The sequence below is a fragment of the Castor canadensis genome, chromosome 3 (assembly GCF_047511655.1).
Source record: "Castor canadensis chromosome 3, mCasCan1.hap1v2, whole genome shotgun sequence".
Classification (NCBI taxonomy): Eukaryota; Metazoa; Chordata; class Mammalia; order Rodentia; family Castoridae; genus Castor; species Castor canadensis.
In genome coordinates, this window is record NC_133388.1 from 67,795,094 (window position 1) to 67,817,423 (window position 22,330).

The 22,330-nt window shown below is 34.1% G+C and overlaps 1 protein-coding gene across 12 annotated transcripts in view; it reads right to left on the reverse strand.

Moving 5' to 3' along the window:
• Positions 1-2,292: 2,292 nt before the first annotated feature.
• The window catches only part of Mipol1 (mirror-image polydactyly 1), a 320,736-nt gene continuing 300,698 nt past the window's right edge, over positions 2,293-22,330 (reverse strand). For 11 of the 12 annotated variants that reach the window (XM_074068126.1, XM_074068125.1, XM_074068120.1 and 8 more), the window contains one exon: positions 14,170-16,640. In XM_074068126.1, coding sequence (XP_073924227.1) covers positions 16,574-16,640 — 67 coding nt within the window. In that variant the 3' untranslated portion in view covers positions 14,170-16,573. Of the gene's footprint in view, positions 3,033-14,169; positions 16,641-22,330 lie in introns of those variants that run through there. The other variant, XM_074068123.1, reaches the window with a different exon arrangement.

Genomic DNA, 22,330 nt, shown 5'->3' on the forward strand with positions numbered 1-22,330 from the left:
GGAGTCCTAAAGGACATGCCTTTGTTTCCATCTTCCCAGAGAAGATATATGTTAGCACAAACAAAGCATTTCATAATAAATTTAAGTTTTATAGAGTGACTAATGCCCTGTGGAGATAAGGCAGACTCGAAGTCACCTGTGCCTAATCCAGGCAGAAAAAATTATGCCAAGGGCACACTGACAAACTTTATTCCTTTGGAGACGATGGCAGCAACTTGATAGAGAGCAGAAAGGGTCTTAGTTTTTAAAGTCTCCTTGGAATGAGTCTCCCTTCCTCCTTGTGAACACAGTTTAGCACTTATGTACTTTGGAAGGACAAAGAGGTGAGGTAAGCCTGCCAAAATCTGAACCTGTTTCTGGGATCCTGTTAGTAGGTCAACTGTTATAAATGTAAGAGAAACTTCAAAGCAGTGATAGATACTAGAAATTTAGGAGTTGGCCTACAAATAACTGTACTAAAACACGAATATTGTTTCTTCTTTTAGTTCTCAGGTGAGGTGATGTGATGTTTAAAATGCCACAGAGTATCAAGATTACTCAATCAACCAGGCTTGGATGAGTGTTGTGAGTTGGAGGCAGAATGGTATGGAAAGAGGTAATTCTTTCCTGTTAGAAATATTCTAGTTAACAGAAAAACAGATCTTTAAGATTTTACTTGGAGTCTTGCTAGTAATAATAATTTACTAATCTATCATCCCTTTCCAAGAAAGACAAATAGTTCATCTATATAAATAGTACTTTATATTCCCTTTTATTTTTGTATTAGTATTTATTAACTAGAGGCCTAATTCAGCAAAATGTCCTTAATCAGCAAAGTGTCTCTAAATTTGTGGCTTTGTGAAGTCACTCACTGAACATACACAGCCCTTTTCCATGTGTAAATCTTATTGACTCCTAATGAAGGGGTCAAAATTAGTTCTGTGGCATGTGAAGAAGGAATTCCTTTCTGAGAGAGGTTAAGAAAAATGTATTTTCTTTAAGTATATCAAACACATTTGACTATACATTATATAATATTTATTTTTATATTTATAAATTCATTCTGATGAAAGATTTAGGAAATCTACTTAAAATTTAAATAAGATAGAATAGCAGTTTCCCCTCTTTCACACAAAAAAGGAGATAATGACATGGAATAAAAGTGATTTTAAGTTGCTTTTTGAGACTTTCGAAAAACCTTCTTTAGTTTATCAGTCTGCAGGTCACTCATACACAATTATGCTGCTCCAAGCTGTCTAAGATACTCCTTTCTTTAGAGTGACCAACTTCCTTCTTGGGCTCTGAACTAAGTTAAAAAATTAAATAAATGCCTTTCATTTTATTTTGTGGCCAGTGACTAGTAGAGGAGAACATCTCTGACTCTGAACTACTCAGCAAGGGTGATAAGGTTTCTCCTCTTCAGGTTATGTTAATACCAAACCCAAATTTAAAAAATTAATTAACTTTTTGGATAAGAACACCACAAGGGGGCAGGTGAATCCAGGCTAGGTCATAGGTGAAAGGGTCTCAATACAGAGGAATTCTGGTCAAAAGAGGGTGGAAGAGGAGGTAAGAATTAGAAACAACTCTAAACATAATATTCCTTTGTGAACATAAACATTCAATCTGGATCACCCATGTGAAATTTTATTTAAAATGTGCCAAAGACATTAATTACAATATATGAAGAACATAAATGAGAAAGCTACCAAAGCAATGTAATGGTCACATATTGAAAGTGCTTATTATGTTTAAGAAGGGAAATGAGATGGTTTTGCCAGAAGAGACTGACTATATGTGAGAAGAAATCCAAAATTACCATAGAGCAATGAAGGTATGTTTTAAAATAATATAATCAGATAGGCAAAGTGTCAAATAATTAAAAAGAAATATGAAAAGATACCTTTGTTTCAAGTTAGTCTTAATAATGAACAATTTTATAAGAGAAATATAAATTTAGAATAGAACATCCTAGTATATTTTCCCATACAAAAATTGAGAAATTAATTTCAGACATTTTAGGAAAGAAAAGCTTTTGCTGAAAAATGTTATTTGGAGAGTCATTTTGATTTTCATTAGAACTTAGATTTAGCCTACCAATATGAGGCAAAAACTGACATTTAAAAATCAGCCTCTTAAAAAGCAAAGTATTTTTAAGTTGACACCAGATAGTTGACCTGTAAGAATGTCAATGATAATATCTTCTATGGCCAATATGTATATATTCCTTCTATATAAAGTAGCTAGAATTAATTCCATTTGACAAAGCTGGAAATCATCATCAGCCTTTTATATCTCACTAAGAAAATATATTTAGTTATTTGATGCAGGTAGATAGTACATTATTTTACCTTTTATAGGTTAACAAAATGAAACGCACAATACAGTAGAGGTAAATAAAATACACAAGTCTTGTCTCTTACTGGTAGTTTTTATTTGTTCCTTATATCAATTAGAATCTTTAAAATGAACTTTTTGGTAGCTTCTCTTATTCATGATAAAGTTAACTTCTTATTTAGGCCTCTTCAATAACTTTCTTTAGTAACAATGTAGAAATCACTTCTTTCATTATAAATCTATTTATTGATGAAGTCATCTCATACTTAGATTGTAGGGCAAGCCGGTTTATAGAACAGGGAGCTCTAGGTTGAATACTTTTTCTGTCACACCATGAAATATCTAGGTTTTGTGGTACCCTAAGACTTAACACTAACCAAACTATTAACCCTATTTTTAAAGCAAAGCACTAGATTCAAATGTGAATGCCTGTTCTTATGTTACCTTACCAAAGGCTATTTCTCTCAAATTCACTCATTCTTTTCTGTGTGGATATAGGTGCATATGCACAGACCCACACATAAATAATATACATGCATCCACACAAACTCATCCACACATACATACATGATGCAGTCCTTTGGTGGTAACATTCCAGGGTACTTTCTCCTCTTGTCAGTGTGAATTAACCTTCACTTTCTTGTCTTCTTTACCCAGTAATTGCAGGGGCCTCATAGGTTTGCCACCAGAAGGACATGGAAGCAGGTTCTGCAATGCTTGAAATAATAATGCTTTGATTTGTCAATGTAAAAAGTTGAGTGGCTTTTAAAAGTTGACCAGTCCGGGGCTATTTGCACATAGTAGACATTCAATAAATATTTGTTGATTTGATTTATTCTAGGGTAAAGAACTGAGTAATAACTCTTTTTGTATTCACTAATGTGTTATGGTTGGGCCTGTGTACAAATGCATTTATGAGTAAATATTAATGGTCATGGTCACTGAAGATGTTTTAAAGAGAAAAAAATCTAAATCTAGAGGCTGTTAGGAATGGCAATGATTAGGAATATGTTTAATAAAATACTCTGGGTAGCTATAAAAGAATAGATGAAAGACATTTTAAATAAGGTCTCACTAAGAGCATTCTGATAAGCTACATGGTTTTTGAATCACTTAATCACATATTAAGGAGTTACTTTTAAAATTCACATACTAAGGCAAAGGAACTTTTTAAAAAAATTAAGATATTAGAAAATTTACTGAGCAATTATAAATCACATTTCTTTTTGTGTCTTCTCCCTTGCAAGGGTCACAAAAATGTTTATGAATGGTTTTACTGATAGTTTAGAGACCTTGAATATAGAGAATGAGAATTTCTCCCAAATCTCAAGCAATCTGTAACTTGTAAAGAGTTAAACTGTACACACCTATCATTCAAAAGAGCATATCTGATTTATTTCCTTTTCTAGATCACCAACAGTAAAAACTGTTTCTGAGCTTACAACATGTTAAATTTTGGCTCAAGGTGAATTTACAACAGCAAGGTTTATGATAAAATCTGTCAAAACATTAACCATGACAGTACAAGTTTCAGCTCTTAACAGCAGATAGAGAGGCAGTATGGCTGATGACGTGAAGAGTTTAGGGATGGATAGACTTGTACTTCCAGCTCTGAAAATGCCTGCAGATGACACATTATAAAGTTCTTCAGTGCCTCTTCCCATTTTACCCACATGTGACAAGAGAACTGAGTTTTAAAAATAGGTGGTTTCAAAGAGGTGAAACATTCCAGAATTAAAGATAAAATTCTAAGTAAAAAAATTATTAACCAAGAGAACTTTAGATATTCAAGACAAAAGCAAAGAATCTACAGCATTTTCACTTATCTGAAGAATTTTAAGAAAAATTAAGTGTGAACACAGCTAGTGTCTTAACCTTTTTGCTACATTAAGACAAATAGGATTCATTTGGCCATGTGCCAGTCTTTGCAAACCATTTATTAAGATAATTATAATTTTTCAACACAGTAAACAATGCTGGCATTTCTGATTTGCCACTCCTTGATAAGAAGCAGTATTTCCTAGAAAATTACAAACAAAACACTGTTATTGAAAGTGAATCACTCTGCTGGCAGTCAATCATGATCCAGATAGCTAACTTTCTAAGGTATATACTACAAACAGTTTCAGAAAAGGACATATGAGGTTGAGGAATGTAATTTGGTTAGAAACAGGGCAGATTTATGAGAAGAAAATCTTAAGGAACTTAAAAGGTTTTCATTGTGTTATGTCATGGCTATATAAGTAAAATGCAGTGAATAATCTTTGCTTCCATGTTTCAAAAAGCCTTTGGTGTAACTGACCTACTTATTGAAGAATGGTATGCATTTCCTAAGCTTTAGGATCTTCATTTAACAAGTGACGTGAAGAAAACTGGTGGAAACTGAAGTAGAAACAAAATAAAGTAACTATTAATTTTTGAAGTAGTGGCATGGAGGGTAATACACAATTTATTGTTTGCTCTCAAATACCTTCAGCTATGGCTCAGCTTTACAAAGAATAATATATAACTAGAAGGTTAAAACCTCAAGAAAATATATCAAAGTAATCAGAATTCAGAAAACTTTGAATTTTTAGGAAATTCAGGGAGTACTGAATTTTCAACTAAAATTTAAACGAGATGCAGCCAGCAACAGAAAGCATCCAAAAACATCACACTGGTTGACATGCGGCTACATTCTCTTCTTCTTGAATTTAGACAGACTTGGTTTCAGAAATCACTATTACTACTCTTGTTCAATAAAGATTTAATTGGCCTATTTGGTGGTCTGGAAAGTTTGTGTAAACTTTGTAGCCAAGAAAATAAAATCAGGTCTTTATCACAGGGCGAAATTTCAAACTTTTGATTGTATGCGATCACAATCTAACAGCTACACAAGAAATTCTGATTTGAGGAACCAAATTAAACCAAAAACCAAACAACCACAACAAAATCTCTCAGTAAGTTTTTACATGAAATTGAGTGTAGTTAAAAATACAGCGTCTGGCTTGGTAATATGCCAGGTGCTAGATAATTTACATAGTAGTATATCTTAATACTAGCAAAGGATATTCAATTTTGATTTTAATGTGATTTTTAAAGAACGGCATGACAAATGTTTGAAAATTGAAATAGTTTAGAAATTTAGGTTTCATCATTGAATAAGGATGATTATTCATCAAGTATTTACTGTGCAAAGAGATATGAACAAGAAATATCTCTGACTTTTAGAAGCTTGTATTCTAGTGGGAGATGGGACAGAAAAGAGAAAACTTAGTAAGTGACCTGCCATGGAGCTGTGGAAAGAGCCCCAAGGCCCTGGGAACACAGATAACTATAACCTGGCTGTGGGATGGGGGAAGGGAGTTAGGGAATTGCCTCCTATAGGAGGTGGCATGTGAGTGTTCTTGAAGGATGAACTGGATTTAAACAAGTGGTGTGAAGGTAGATTTGAGTAAAGGATTAAAAACAGCAAATGAATTAATAATGGAAATACAGGGTAGGAACTGAAATGGAGTATATGCTTAGAGCAAGCATAGGGTCTAATTTTTATTAATTTTCTTGCCATCTACCATAAAATAAAAATAATGTGGCATAGAACTTCTACATACGATTTAGGCAACTGGCTCTTAAAAATATCCACAATAACCCAATTTTTCTAAAATTTAAACCTAGTAATACCTACAATATTTAAACTTTCAGCCTATAATATGTTGTTTCAGTATTTATAACAGCAGAAAGTGATATTATTATTGAGACTTTAAATGAAAGAAAATGTCTGATTTCAAGTTTTTCTTCACTTCTATTTGACAAACAACACTGTATATTCACATTCCTTTATATAAAAGTATACAATTATCCTTTATAGTATCATCACATTTAAGCAAAGATGCATAAAGCAAGTGTAATTTTGCAAAGTGATAAGACTATGACATGATAATTAATCAGGAATTAGTGTACACATTTAAGTAAAGTGCAGTTCTTCAAAGCAACAACTCTGAGATGCTTTATGTCAGATTGTTGTTCCAAGGAATACCTGCATTTTCTTCCCCAGAATTATCTTTGGAACTAGCTTATGAGTTAGACGAGAATTTATCTTCTTTCAGTCACTTGGTTTTTAGATTCAAAGTAGTATGTTTAGAAGCAAAATGAAGCTTACAGATTTTTAAAACAGAACTTGTCCTTAGCAAGTCAATATGTACACAATCCATATGGGTCTGAGAGACATTCTTTGTGACATTATCAGGAGTATGTCCCTAAGCAACAAAAAACATTGGCATGGAAGAAAAGGGCCACAAGAGATAAAGTATGCATGACTGGTGCATCTGGCAGTTCTCACCTTTCAAATATATAGTTTTTGTTGCTGTACTTCAGAAAAGTTCTTATGTTTTAAAACAGATATATATTTTGAAGTTTCTGCTACAGTAGCTGTGATTTTTTTTAACATGAAAGCCACTACTTAATTTAAACTTTCTTAGGTACACCTTTGTTTGTTTCTTTATTTTTCATACATTTTATGAAGGTTATGCTTTACAGAGCAGTTGTATTAGGCAGGCAGAGCATCTAAGTGCATAAAGACATATAAATCATATAATTTTAATTATAAAATCAGGAATGTTGATTGGTGCTGTTTTCTAAGTCTTGCATTACTGGAGCCAGTGTTAAAAGTTCGTTAGCTAGAGCTTAACAACACAATGGCTGAAGGAATGGAGTTACCACACAAGTGTTTAAATTCCATGCTGGATCCCTAGCTACAACAGAGAAGAAAGTTCAAACAACAAAAACAGAGTTGCAAGGTCTGAACTTGTGTGTCACGGATACCTCTTACTCATCACCAGGCAGCTCTTATTCAGGGCAACCAGGCTCTCCCCAGCAACATGGCTAATTGAATAAGGATTCTGAACCTTTTGGCTGTAGATAAACCAAAGTGGCACATGGCTCATAACTCAAAACATTTCATTTTAGGCAGCTGTTAGTTTTGTTGTCTAGGCTAATTTGGATTATTCAATCATTTTCTCTTCTTTAATGAAAAACACCTATAGTTTCTGGTAGGGACAGAGCTGTAATTATGGTTGTTGGAAGATAAATTTTTTATCTGCTCATTTTTCTCATGTATACAAGTGATACTAAATTCAAAACATTAGTTGTACAATTCTTTCTCTTCTCTCTCTCAGTCTAATAACATTCAACCCTTACTATTTTGATTTATCTAACACCTCCTACAGTCGGGAACCGAAAGTGTTGGTAGAGAATGACAAACCTCTTTTTGAATGCTTCGATGTGTTGGTAGTCAAAAAGAATATTTAGAGGCCCAAATCTAAGTAAAAGTGAGAAGTCTCAGTAGTAAGAGATGCAAAAAGGGCAGAGTTTTTTAACTATGAAAGCATTTGCCTTATAATAAAGGTAAAATTGAGCTCTGGTTTTCATGGCTTTCTAATGATACAGGGGATAGGAGACAAAGCCCAAGAGCCATCCAAGAACAGAAATGCAGAATTCAGGTTATGAATGGAGGGCAAAAGAATATTTACCCTACACATTTTATAACCACAAGTCAGTATAGAATAAGTGTTTTATTTAAATATATATTGCAAAATAAGAAAGGGATTGAAAATATGAGATAGAAATAAAGACTTATAAAAATGACCAAGTATATTTGGGAATGAACAGAATATAACTTCCAGAAATGAAAACTACAATAACAGAAATTAAAAACTCGCTGGATTTCTGCTTTCAGACAGAATAGTTTGTAGTGGACCAATGCTTCTACCAATAACAACTAGAAAAGCTGGCTAAACTAAAAAAGTATTTGTTTAAAAGTATTGGAGAGGGACTTAAATAAAGATAATTAAAGGGACTAAGGTTCTAGAAAGGAGAGAAAACAGAGAGGAGAACTGGTTATTTGCAGCCCCTTTTCCCCCGGAGGCATTTGTTGGTTCTGGGTGGAGATGAGAGAACTGGTAATCTACTATAAGGGACAGAAACCTGAAGAGCTTTTGGCAGTCTTCTAGGGCTTAAGTGACAGAACTAGAGACTCACAGAGCTTGAGATGGATGCCTCATTTTCCCTTCAAAAAACCTGGTAAATTTTGAGCAGTCCTAAGTGGGAGATTAAAACAGCCAAAATGAGACTAATATCAGCACTGAAAGCCCTAGAGACCTAAGCCACAGGAAAAGAGGCAAGCCCACAGTAACAGAACCTTACTCAAACTGCAGCTCAGCTTCAGGTCAGCATAGTACTTGCCTGGACAAGGGTGACTAGCTTCTAATCTTCCCAGCAGAGTGAAGGATAGACCCTCTGATTATCATCTGGAAGTTCAGCATGTCTTACATTCAATCAAAAATTAATAGGCAAGAGGAAAAACAGGCAATAGAAACAGACTCACAGGTGATTCAGATGCTGAAGTACACAGACTTGGATTTTAAAGTAACTACTAGTATTTTCAAGAAAACTGAGGCAAAGGGAGAGTAAGTATACATAGAAAGATGAGCATTTCACCAGAAAACTGGAATGTACCAAAAAATCAATAGGAAGTTGTGGCTTTGAAAAAAATATGTAGTCTGAAATTAGGAATTCAATAGATGATTTCATACAAAAAGACAGTATCAGGGAAATAAAAGGCAGGTAGTTTTAAAAATTGAAAACTAATACACATAGAGTAAAAGCATAGAATGGAAAATGCCAAAGAAGGTGGAAGAAATATGTGGGAACTCAGTGAAAAGGTTAACATATATATAAATTTGGGGTCTCAGAGGGAAAGAGAATTAACTAACAATTTCCTAAAACTGACAAATGATATCAAGTCAGAGATTTAATTAGGTCTCTAAACTCAAGCAAGAAATTTATGAAGACGACCACATCTAGGCACAAAATAAAACTATCCAAAACAATGTAAATGAATAATATGTAAAAAGCAGTCAGGGAAAGACAAAGATGTTTCAGGAGAACAAGACTGTCAACTGATTGCCCAACCAGGAATATGGACGCTAGACACTAACAGAATGTATTAAAAAAGTTATAGGAAGATTTATACTTTTGGCTATGGTGGAGCAACAGGGACTAGATTTATTCAAACACCTTAAAAATTTGAAAAAAACCCCCACCAAACAAATAAAAAACAATGGCGAAATACATGAAATAATGTTTTTGGACTTTGAACAGGAAGCACAGTGCTCTGATAGAAGGGAAACAAGAAGTGAGTCCTACAATTGTCTGGGTTTATGGTCTGGAGAGTTCACAGTGCAGTGAAGGGAAGGGAGGAGGAACTGAAACAGAGGAAGACAGGGAGGGAAGGGGGTGAAGAGAGAGAGAGAGAGAGAGAGAGAGAGATGCAGAGCATCCAATGAGTTTTCCTCTGAGCATTGTTCAGCCCTTGTATCTGAGCAAAGTACCAATGTCAGGGTAAAACCCACCATAATGGAGTAGGCAGCACAGTGACATAAACACACATGGCTAGAAATAATTTCTGCTGTGACCACAGTAGAAACATAATAGATAATAGGACGTAAGTGTATTCAGAAGGGAACTGCCTTGACTGTGGGGGAAAAAAGCCTACCCTGGTCCTGCTTATCAAAGTTTGAAATAGCTTTAAAAGTATCAAACTGTTTCCAAGTGATGTAAATGTACCCCTGAGCAAAGCTCAAAACATGTTTAAAGGAATATAAAAATATCCATCACTCAATAAGATAAAACCCACAAAAACTGGTGTCTAATAAAAGTTACCTTGTGTGCAAAGCAAGAGCTATAACTTGTTGTAAGAGAAAAAAACATGAAAACAGACCTGGAAATTGAAGAGGTTATAGAATTAATAAATATGGGCTAAAAGGTATTATAACTGTGTTTTTATATTCTTGAAGATAATGTAAACTATGATACAAGCTAAGAAAAGTAATGAAAAAAGTTAAAAAGACCCATTTCTAACTTTTAGCACGGGGTGAGAATAACAGTACATCAGACACTGCAAAAGAAAGCAGAATTAAATTTGAAGACAAAGCAACAGAAGCTGTCCAAAAAGAAACACATAGAGAAAAAAAGGACTAAAAAAAAAAAAAAAAAAAAAGAAGAGGAATGAAGCACGAATGAGCCATGGAACAAGTTTAAGTGGGTTAATGTGCATCAAGTAGTTCCAAAGGGAGAAGAAAGAATTGGGGTACCAAAATACTGTGAAAAGTAATAGCTGAAATTTTTCTAGTTATAAAGAGACTACGGACTCACAGACCCATGAAGCTCAACAAATCATAAGTCCAGTAATATCCAGAAATCCATTCTATAACATCATTATCAAACTGGTTAAAATAAGTAACAACAGGGAAAAATTTAAAGCAGCTAAAGTATACATTATGTACAGAGAACAAGAATAAGAACGATAGCAATAACAAAGCAAGTCAGAGCTATTATAATCAGCAACACACTGAAAGAAAAAATACCCTGCCAACCTAAAATTCTATATCCAACCAATTATTTTTCCATAAAATGAAGGTAGAAAAGGACATTTTCAGTCACACAAAAGCTGGTAAGTAGGTGGAAGGAAATGATAACAGGTGGAAACTTGTGCACTGGCCATGGTAAACACAAGAGTAAATATAAAGTAATTTCTTATTTTTATTTTTGGTGGTTCTGGAGCTTGAACTCAGAGCCTTGTATTTCCTAGGCAAGTTCTCTACTACTTGAGGCACACCTCCAGGCCTTATTCTTATTTTTAAAAAATCACCTTAGGATAATTACTTAAAGTAAAAATAGTAACAATGTGGCCAAGTGCCATGGTATATGTCCATAATCCCAGCTACTCAGGAGGTGGAGATTAGGACACCAGCACGGGCATAACAGATAGTGAGATCCCATCTCAGCCAACAAGGTGGGCATAGTGGTGTGTACCTATGATCCCAGTTACTCAGCAAGGTAGGAGGGTCAAGATCTGAGGCTGGCCCTGGGCAAAAACTTGAGACCCTACCTGAAAAATAACTGGAGCAAAAAAGGGCAAAGGGTGTGGTTCCCGTGGTAAAACACCTACAGAGCAAGTGTGAAGTCCTGATTTCAAACCCAGTACCACCAAACCCCCACCAGCACTACCAGTGTGATCACTGCATACACGTGCAGAGTTAAAATGTATCATAAGGCCTGGATGAGACCACATAGCCTCATGGTTAAATAACAGCCTTTTCACACAATATTACAGTTTAGGTATTACCCATCTATAGGATCTTTGTCCCAAAGACTCCTACTGACCATCCCTGCCCCAGTCTTTTTTGTCTTGTGCCTAAGCTTTAAATTCTAAGTTCACCACATGGCCTGTCTATTCATGTCTTCACAATTCAACAATCAATCACAACAGAAGCAGCATTCTTACATTTCAGCTTTTGGTTCCAGCAAATGTCTACTACTTCCTCCAACATCAGTAAAGGTGTTTGTAGTAGATTTGAATTGATACATTGTTACTATTTATCATTATTACTGTTTAGTGGTACCCTGGGCTGAACGCAGGTCCTCATGCTCACTAGGCAGGGGCTCTCCCACTGGAGCCAGGACCCCAGCCCTCTGCATGTTGTTTATTTTTGAGACAGTGTCTTGCTTTATGCCAGGACTGGTCTGGATCATGATCCCCCAATTTATGTTTCCTGGAAGAGGTGGGATGACAGATGTGTGCTACTTTGCCCAACCACTGGTTGAGATGTGGTCTTGAGAACTTACTGCCATCCCCTTGAGTAGTTGGAGTTACAGACTTGAATCACCAAATCCAGGTATTAATTTTGTTTTTTTGAGACAAGATCTCACTATGTAGCCCAGGTTGGCTTGAAACTTAAGATCCTTTTGCCTCAGCTTCCTGAGTGCTGGGGAAACAGGCATGCACCCCATGCCCAGCTAACCTATTATTTTTTAATTAAAATAATTTCAACTCCTCTCTTAGGTTATTTCTATCCATGTTTACTAAAAACAATATCTCTCTTTAGTATTTCATTACTGTATGTTTATATCTAAATAGTTTTGAGAGGTTCCTAAGGTGCCTAACAAATTTGTTCACAGCAACTTTTATCTTTATTAAGAAAGTCATACATAGTTTGATGGGAACTTCATGTTTTTCCTCACTGCAGTATGTCTTGCAGTACATATCCAGTACAGTGTCTTCAGTATTTTACACTTAAAAATTTGATTAAGATTGATGTATGAGAATTGCATTAAAATGTGTAGGATTTGCAATAGAAAATTTTGTGACTAAAATGTAAATACATGTTTTAGCTATTTGAGTTTCTGCATTAATAAATAGAAAGCTAAGAAACTGATGGCTTCTAATGTTCTAGCATATTCTGAAATGATATTTAGAAAGCAATAAAATTAAAAGTAAGCATATTAAAACTTCTCCAAAGGAATAACAATAGCACACACTATTTTAACAATTCTCAAAAATACATGTTTATCATGTCAAGTTGTATTTATGAAATCTTACATAAAAAATAGTGTACCTTTATAAACTTAACCTGTTACAGTAAAGTACATAACAAAAAGTACAAAACCTTTTCAATAAAGGCTATTCTAGTTAAAAGGATTACAAAAAGTTTGGTAACTTGAGATGCTGTTCTGAGATCTATGCTACTAGTTCAAATGTGCAAGCTCCAACTTAACAAATGTTTAAAATATTTGAGTTTTTAAAACAGTGCCAAAATAAACCACATCTTTTCTAGAGATGACATATTTAGCTAAGCACAAGCAATATAAACCTTTCAACCATTTCATGTATTTGTTTAAAAGCCTTAGAAACCACGTGCATTTCCAATAAAACACAAAATGCTGAAATCACTGGAGCCTAGCACTTACAAATTGATTTTTCAAAAGGAAAACGTAATTTTGTGTGTGTCTGTGTGGGTATGCATGTCATACATGAATAGATAGGTTAGTTGTAGATAACAGTTACCAAGAACACAGTAAAATTTGTGAAAAATCTGCATTCTATACAAGCCATATGTGATAAAACAAAATGCATGTCATGACTATTTTATCATATAATGCCTTGTTAATTATGACCATTTGAAAATGGAAACTTTAAAAAATAATTAGGATCTTTAAAAATCCTACATATAAAATGCTTTTCTATGAAACTCTATTCAACATTACAGTACAAATCTTTAATATTCTAACTTTTTTGTGAAATCTACTAATTTTATGTGGGTAAGGTAATATACAAAGGACCAACTTTATCACTGAAAAAGCATATAAAATATTTATTTATAAAGTATTTAAACCATTTAATGCTTTGAAAATAATGTTTTATTTATAAAAGTAGAATTAAAATGATCATATATTAATAGGTAACTAATAACTCTGCTATAACTGCCTATCTGTTGCTTACAATCAACCACTTGGCTTGTAACTGGTTTTATGTCTAACATTTGCTTTGAGAGGCAGAGTCAGCCTTGAAGTTTAGACTACTACTTTATAAGGTTGCACGGCTAGATTTTACCATCAGGCCAAATTAAAAGTAGCTCGTAATAACTCAAGGTTAAGTTTTTGTGAGGGCTGGGGTGCAGCACCCTGCTACAGTGGCACTGCAGAGGTGGAAGAATGTGATGGTGTTTAAGCATGCAGTTTACAGTGTCGTACTTGGCAGATGAACTGCGTATAGTCTTCAGATTGTATGAATGTATATGAATTCATGTAAGTGTATAAAAGAAATGGCACAATAATAACAGAAATTACAAGGGTTAAAATCTTTACTACAAAATTTTTTCTTACAGAAAGCTTAGGAGATCTATAGTTGCATGGAGTGCAGTTATAAGACCTTAGTTGTAAGTCCTAGCCAGTTGTTGGAAGTTCCAAAATGCTCTGAGTCTGTTTCCTCATCTATAAAATGAATGAATGTAATAATAAATAATACTAATACTAAAATACATATAATCATCTTTATTATATGACCAGTATATAATTTATTACTATTACATGGTTATTGATAGGATAAAACAAAAAAAATATGTGAAAGGACTTTATAAATCATCAAGTGTTATAAGTATTAGTACTGTCTTTTCTGCTTTTTCTCTGAACTACTTAATTTTACAAGATGTGAATTCTTGTAAAATAATTAGACTTGTTGATATTTAAAGCAAACTCAAAAAACATTTCTGAGTAGAGGGGAAAACTTTTGAAGTTCCAGTATTTGTGGACATTTTTAAGTGTAAGAAATAAGACAATATTTAGCTGAGATACTTTGCATTTGTAATTCTGTAGACAACTCAACTTCAAAGGGATCAGATATTTTTGGGAGACTGCTCATACTGAATAATAGTGAATGCTGGAACTATTTTGGAAATTTCACTTTATAAGGTTATTTCTATAAAACTACTCAATAGTGAGTATAGGAATTGGTTGCTCTAATCTGGTCAATTAGGAAGAGATGTTTGGAAGTTGTAAAACGTCCTTACACTGAACTCTGTGTATTCTAAAAGTCCAGACAAAATAGCTCAAGAGAAGTTTGTCTGTTCTTCAAGACCAAAATGAAAATTCAACTTTATTTGTGATTTGTTTTAAGAGGATTTAGGAATGGACGATTTTTTGATAAGAACTGCTTCTCTTTACTTACCTTCACCTGCTGCATGGCTGAAAAGGTGCTGTTAGGTTTCAGTTAGAGCCCAGAGACAAGTCTATGCACAGTGAAAGTATTATAAATTTCTATGTTTATGGAGTCACTGGTGTATGAGAGGGAAATTCTCTTTAGGATTATAGAGCAATTCCAGCTAGCTTATTTTTAGCCCCTGTTGTCCCTTATTTTCTAATTCTCATAGTTTAAAATAATCGTAAGAGCAGACAACATGAGTAAATTCCAAATTTGAATGCAATGGGATGATTCTAATAGCCAGTTAATTTAATGGATACAGATTCAGTAAGGAAGAAATAATGTTTACTGGCATTATGGTTCTTTTTTCTGCCTATGGTAAAGCACCAAAAATTTTTCTGCAGAGTAAAAAACAAAAAAGGATGATCTCTAATGGCATATGAAAGAATGATACAATAAACTGCCCTCAATATACGTATCCTAAAAATAGTCAATGGTAGATAATTTAGTTCAATCTTAAAGATGAATTAAAAATTCATTAATTTAGAAAAATTAGTGAAATTTTTTTCACTAATTTCAATGTCTTCTTGTTTATTTCATCCTGTTTCAGGTATAGTCATTTCCTCTCATTTGTTCAATCTAAAAAATGATGACATTTTTCACACAGCCAAATACATATAATCTCACTTTTATTCACAACATCACAAGATTAGAAGTAACTGCTATGCTTTAGCTATTTTATGATAATTCTTAAGCAAAATAAAAAGTAATTAACTTGGACCAAATTGCAGGCTTATTTTATTCTGAGTCCACATAGTTGTACATTATAATTTATGGTATGTTATATATTGGATTCCCTTCTTCCACAATAAAAAATCAAAATAACCTAAAAAATGAAAATCAATAAGAATACTTAACATGTTTGGCGGCTTCTTGCCTTTTAGGATGTACACATGCCGGAACATGCTAATTTACTAGCTGAAAGTGTCCCAGCCTATTAGGCAGAAACTTGGCAATTTCTATAACTTAAGTGGTGCTTAGATAATTATCCACACTAAATATTAAAATAAATATTAAAATACTGACAATATTTGTTAGTATGCATTAGCAATTCTTTTAATTGAAAACAGTCTGCATTTTGAAGTACTAAACTCTTATTAAAGCAAATCATTCACTTAATTCATAGTGTCTATGCTAACATTCTTTAATAGTAACAAATATAACATACATGCATTACAGGAAGACTACACACTGTCAGTCTGATCTTCTCTCATCGGTTAAGAAATATACTCTATATTAGAAAATGCATTATTTGAAGTTTTGACCTAACACAATGGATTAAGGCTTAGACAATATTTACTTTGCTGCACTTTGATTCAGAACAGGCCATATGTGAAGACATGATCCTGACCAACTTTGCAATGTTTCTATAGTGGTATCCCAGTAAAACGATTTATATTTAAGATACTGAAATATAAAAGTTACAAAATAAACTGTAACCATATAGCTACCCATTGGCAAAAATCTGTATTTAATATATTTGGATGAATAACTCAAGTCAGCAGCAAAGTGGTTAAACATTTGTGATTTGATTTTATCTGGGTTTGGAATGTGGTTGGAGTGTCCCACTTCTAACAACTGTTTGCTAAGTTAAGGCTTTTAGTGTTTACACAGTGTTGAATGAAGCAGCCTGGTCACCAGATGTGATCGCTTCCCTCAGACTCTCATTTTTTTTTTTTCCAGTCAGATCACTGTCCTCATGGTTCCTGCTCCAACCTTCTTCCTCAGGACATCCACCAGCCTTTCTAACCTAAGTTGGGGGCAGGGGGAGAGGAAAGGGTAAAAAAAGAAAATGAAAAAGGTGCAATTATTGTCAGGATTGTTTTGGCTGAAAAAAGGACAGTATTTACCTGTGACCAAGTAGTCCTGATAGTCATGTTAAGAAACAAAGCATTACCGTGAGACACTTGTGCAGGGTGGTAAGAATTTGGGGTTGAAAAACAGCAACAACACAAACTTTAATTCAGATCCTTTACATAAATGTCAGAGATGTCGCACAAAATATATAGGATATACATTTCAATGTATTTACCTACTTGCATTAAGGTTGTATATGAACCATTTACTATGTAATGACAAGATGACACATTAAGTAAAGCAGTTTCACACTGATTCTCACCTAAGAGAAACATATTTTAATACAGAAGTACTAGCAATCTTACACTGTCACTTAGCTAAATAAGCAAAATACTGGTTGGTATACTGTACGACTCTTAGGCATGAAATTTCTTTCTTTTCCATAGACTCAGCTGATGAAAATAGGCATGAATAGGTAAGAAAATTTTCATGTCCCAGTAGTATGGAAATAATTTAAATATAAAAAAATGATTTGACAATAATATAGCCAGACTGTCTGTACTACATTAAAAAAAGTTTCTATTTCTGATTAGTACAGGCTAGCAATGACCTCTAAAGTCTTTTTAGTCAAAGAAAACCCCACCAATTACAGGGAAAACAGAGTCAAAAGTTCAGAAGTCCATTCTGCAGTGCTCTTAGGCTACTCTATGGGTGGGAGATCAATTCATGTGGATCAGTGAGTTTTGTTTAACAAAAGATGGTTGGATCAGACCATTAATTGGTTTTCTTTTTTTAATTTTCTTTACTGGAAGCATAAAACCTCAACCAAAAATCTCATTTGATACTATACAAAGACAAATCTTCATTATATGTGAAAATCATGCCCAGCAGTTTTCATATACACAATCTCCCCTCCACAAAGACTAGTGAGAGACAGAGTCTGGTTTGTCCCAGTTTGCCTCATTTATATGGATCCATGCATGAGGGTCTTTCACAAATAAACACAGCACCGAGCTAGACACTAAAGGAATGAGGGTGTTCTTAGTGCCATACACAATTGTTTAGACTACTTGACAGTTTCAGTAAGGAAAGGACAAATCAGCTACATACAAGTATGAAAACGAACTCAAGTTCTTGGATGATTCTGCATATAACAAGAATTCTGTTATAACAGAAAACAGGATTATGAAACAAAATATTTTAGCGTATGAAAACCTTCACTTTAAGAAATGCAGTACTGGAGGGGGGAAGGAGAATGGTGAGGGGGTGAATTCAAGTATGATATATAATAAGAACTTTTGTAAATGCTACAATGTACCTCCACCCAGCACAATTTAAAAAAAAGTAAAAAAAAGTGCAATAATAACCTTAGAGTAAAAAAGTAAATATTGCCTAATTTTGTTTCTACAAATGGGGTATAGATATCTGAGTCAGAAGACTCACGGGAAAATTCAATATATTCATAGATTGGTCTGGGTTAGTTGGACTTTCCTTAGTGGTAAAGACCAGCGCTATATTATATACTCAGAATATTGTGATTCATGGGCCTACCTAAACTTTGAGTTGTAGAGGAGGAAGGATGAAAATTTTAGTATGAATTATAAAGTTACACTGTAAGTTTATTGTTAAAATCTGATAGTAACTTGAATTAACTCTTTTTTTCCCCTGGTTCTGGGGATCAAACCCAGAGCCTGTGCATTCTACGCATGTACTATACCACTGAGCTACATCTCCAGTCCTTGAATTAACTCTTAAATGGTTCTCAGTGGAAATGTTAACAAGTAATAAATAACAGTTATTTGCATATATTGTTAAATGCAGGAAAATACTGTTTTCCAGTTTGTTAAATATATCCCTCCCCTACAAAATAATTTGCACTACTAACTAGTAAAGAAAAAACTTCCTCATAATATAAAAGTAGGTTCTATATCATGTAGTTATTATTATTACTAAAAATTCAGTCTCAGTGGAATACCGAATTACAGTCATGGATCTGTGTTGTATTACTTTTAGCTTCTCCTTTATAGATACAGGCTTGCCGTACATTAGGACATCTTTTAGTTTAGAACTCATATCTTGCTAAGGTGAAAGGCTAGGAGGAAATACTTACAAATCATGTTTTGCAATGTCTGCTCTATATTTCAACAATTACTAGGTCAACCATATTTTCAGTTTATCCAGGTTGAATAAATTATGAAAATTAGATCTCAGAAATGAGAAAAATGTCAATTACTTAGTTTTGTAAAAATTTACTGACTTCTGAAACACAATGAAGCACTTATTCCTTCCCATAAGGAATGGGATACACCTGCCAAACATAGTCCGTGCCAACAGAAAGGTAGGTATGTGTGTCTGTTGAAGCACCTTGCAGGATTTGCCTTGAGGCTATTCTTCACTGTCTAAATCAATAATGTTCTCCAACATTACTTAATGATATATTCACAAGGGACTCATGAGTTAGGAAAAGGGCCGGAACTAAGACTAGGATTTTCCCATTCTGAATATGAAGAAACTGAAGCACAGACAAGTAAGCTCTTTTACAAGGTTATAAGGTAAAAAATGACAAATCTAAACTTGGTTTACTTGTGATTAGTTTAGAGCTATTTCCATTAGTGTGTAGGTTACCAGACACCTACAGATTTAGGAGTACAGTTAACAGATTTCTGTCTTTATATAGTTTCATTAATTTTTTTTCTCTCAAATTCTTAGGTCAAATTGGAAAAAATATTTTATGGTGTTTTTAATTTGCTGTAATAGTAACAACACAGTGTAAGAAAGTAAATTCATGATATCACATACAGTTAGGGAATAGTAAACAGCTACAATCCATTATTTATACTAATATAATTTCTATTCAACTTGAAAACTAAATGGTAGCTATATTTAAGGTAAAAATCCTGTTTTCCTCAATTATCACTTTGATATTTTCTATGTAACTACACTATATATAATATTTTGAAACGACTAATTTTCCATCAAGTAAATAAACCATAAGAAAAATAAGCCATTTTTCCAAAGTGGCTTACTTCCATTTTTCACTCAATCTTGTGGTATATTTTGAAAGGTATGTAATACTTAATGAGTACTGTCTGTGTGACAGGAACGAAGAGAAGTCATTTACAGATTTATTTAAAAATTCATTGTAGGTGTTGGTGATGTAGTTCAGTGGCGGAGTGCTTGCTGAGCATTGACGAGGTCCTGGGTTCAATCCTTAGTACTTCAAAAAAAAAAGTCATTGTTAACACTGTGACAGATGTCATCTGTGATTAGATTAAAAAAAAAAAACAATGCAGACAGTGGGTTTTGGAGCTGGGAGGTGATGTTAGTTCTAACTTTATGTCTCAAATGTGCCATACTGCTTGAAAAGCACTAAGATCTTTAAAACTTTTTTTTCTGAATTTTTGAAGACTTGAATATGCTTATTAACTGGATACTTTTAGATATAAACACTTTTTTAAAATTTGTTTTTGGTGGGACTGGAGTTTGAACTCAGGGCTTTGTGCTTGCAAAGCAGGCATTTGAGGCATCTACCATTTGAGCCACACCTCCACTCCCTTAACTGAATACTTTTTATTGCAAAGGGGCAGAAATGAGTGAAAAAAAAAAGTGAATTTCTCACCATCATTTAAACTGTACCAAAGTAAACATCATACCACAGGTTCCACTTGTGAAAACAATTTTTCTATTTGTCAGTGTGAGAGCAGGGAAATTCTAACTGGCTAGATAACTTTCTCACCAGGAAAAGCATTCCTATCATATAGGCAATGAAGATGCTCCATCAAACATATTTAGCTCTCACCCCCCAGGGAGAAAGAATCAGGGAAATCTAAGAGAAATGGACAGAACCATCCTTCCAGCAGAGGAGAAAATGTCATTAAACATACTGCACTTAAAGTAGAAGGATAAAGAGATTTTAAACATGATTTTTTTCTCTACCACTATGACCTTTCTTCTGTTGGTCTTTTTAATGTTGATGTATTTTATCACCTTTTCTTTCCATTCTTCATACCTTCCTCAGGCGGTATTATTAGCTCCTTTGTTGCCACTTAAATGTTCATGTCTTCCAAATGCATACCCCTATCCCAAAATGCTCTTTTGAGTTTCAGACTCACATATCCAACTCCCTTCAAGACATCTCCTCTTATTTATACTAACATATGATACTTAGCATAGCTAAAACAAAACTTACTATTTTACCTCCCATGCATGTTTCTGAATTTCTTTTTCTTTTAATGAGAACATAAAATCACTTTGTTTTTCATAAATTTAAATCCTTGTGTGGTACAGCATCACATAGATTCTGTGTCCAATGGCCTTAGCAGGAAGGTTGCTTCAGAATTTAGCCCAAACCATGCCACTGTTTTGATGGTGTTACCTTTCCCCAGATTACTCTGGTTTTGTTTGGCTTGCTGCTGGGAGTCACTGCGTTGTTCTTGAGACCCAGCTCATAGCCAGCAAAAATTGCCTTGCATCATGGCCTTCCAGACAATTTGTCTTTTAGAATCCTGTTCTATGCAGGCTTCCACAGGCCCCAAGATAGTGGAAAGACTTTCTGAACTTCTTAATTTTTTTGGTGGTACTGGGGTTTGTGAATTTCTTATCTTAATTAATATTATTCACTCATTTACTCAACTTTTAGGCTGGAAAAATTTAGATAAACTTGCCATAATGCATTTTTTCACTTCAGCTTTGATCTATGAAAGCTTTGTGATGACACCAGTAAGGTAGACAGTGGCAAGCAGTGAAAGGTTCCAATTTACCTAGTGATATAATTTGTGTTTTAGAAGGATCACACTGGCAAGAATGTAAAGATAGGAAGGAGGCTTATCTTAGTCTGTAGGTAAGAAGACCTGATGGCCCCTTATCTAAAAATCCTGGACAGTATGATGTAAATGTACTTAATGCCAATTAACTGTGCACTTAAAATGGTTAAAATGGTAAATCTTATGTTATGAATATTTTCTTACAAAAAAAGACTTTAAGGCCCAAATTAGAGTTATAAAAATACAGATGAGAAAGGGATGGATTTGGAAAATATATAGGATATATGACCAAAAAGACCTAGGGACTTCTGAATGGGGAGAAATAAGTTAGAAAGGTTGACTCAGTGTGTCTGGTCTTCATAACTGCCCTAACCAAGACAATGGAGAGAAAACAGCAGATTTGTACTGGGGAGTATGTGTGTGTGAGGATGGGTTCAGAATCACACTTGCATATTTGAGGTGTTGGTGAGACATGTAAGTGGGGATGTTAAGTAGGTGCTTAGATATGAGAGTTTATGTTAAAGGGACGATTTTAGAAAGATCTTTGTTCAGTCAATGGTTGAGTAATTAGGAGCAAGGTAGGAAAGTAGATTTTTATATGATTAACTTCAATAAGTTATTGGCAAATGCTGTTATAAAAGTATCAACACAGGCATTAAACACCTGTTAAGCACCTAGTTTGGGAATGGAAGCAGAGGACAGTCTAGTCTGCAAAGGCATCCTGATATTGCTGAGTTAAATATTAAAGAATGAGAAGCAAATAATCACCTCATAAGGGGTGGGAGTGGACACAGGGAAAGGATGGAAATAGGCAGAGAAAATAATATGGAAGGCACAGAGGTAGAAAAACTTCTATGTATCAAGTTGTACCAATAGTATG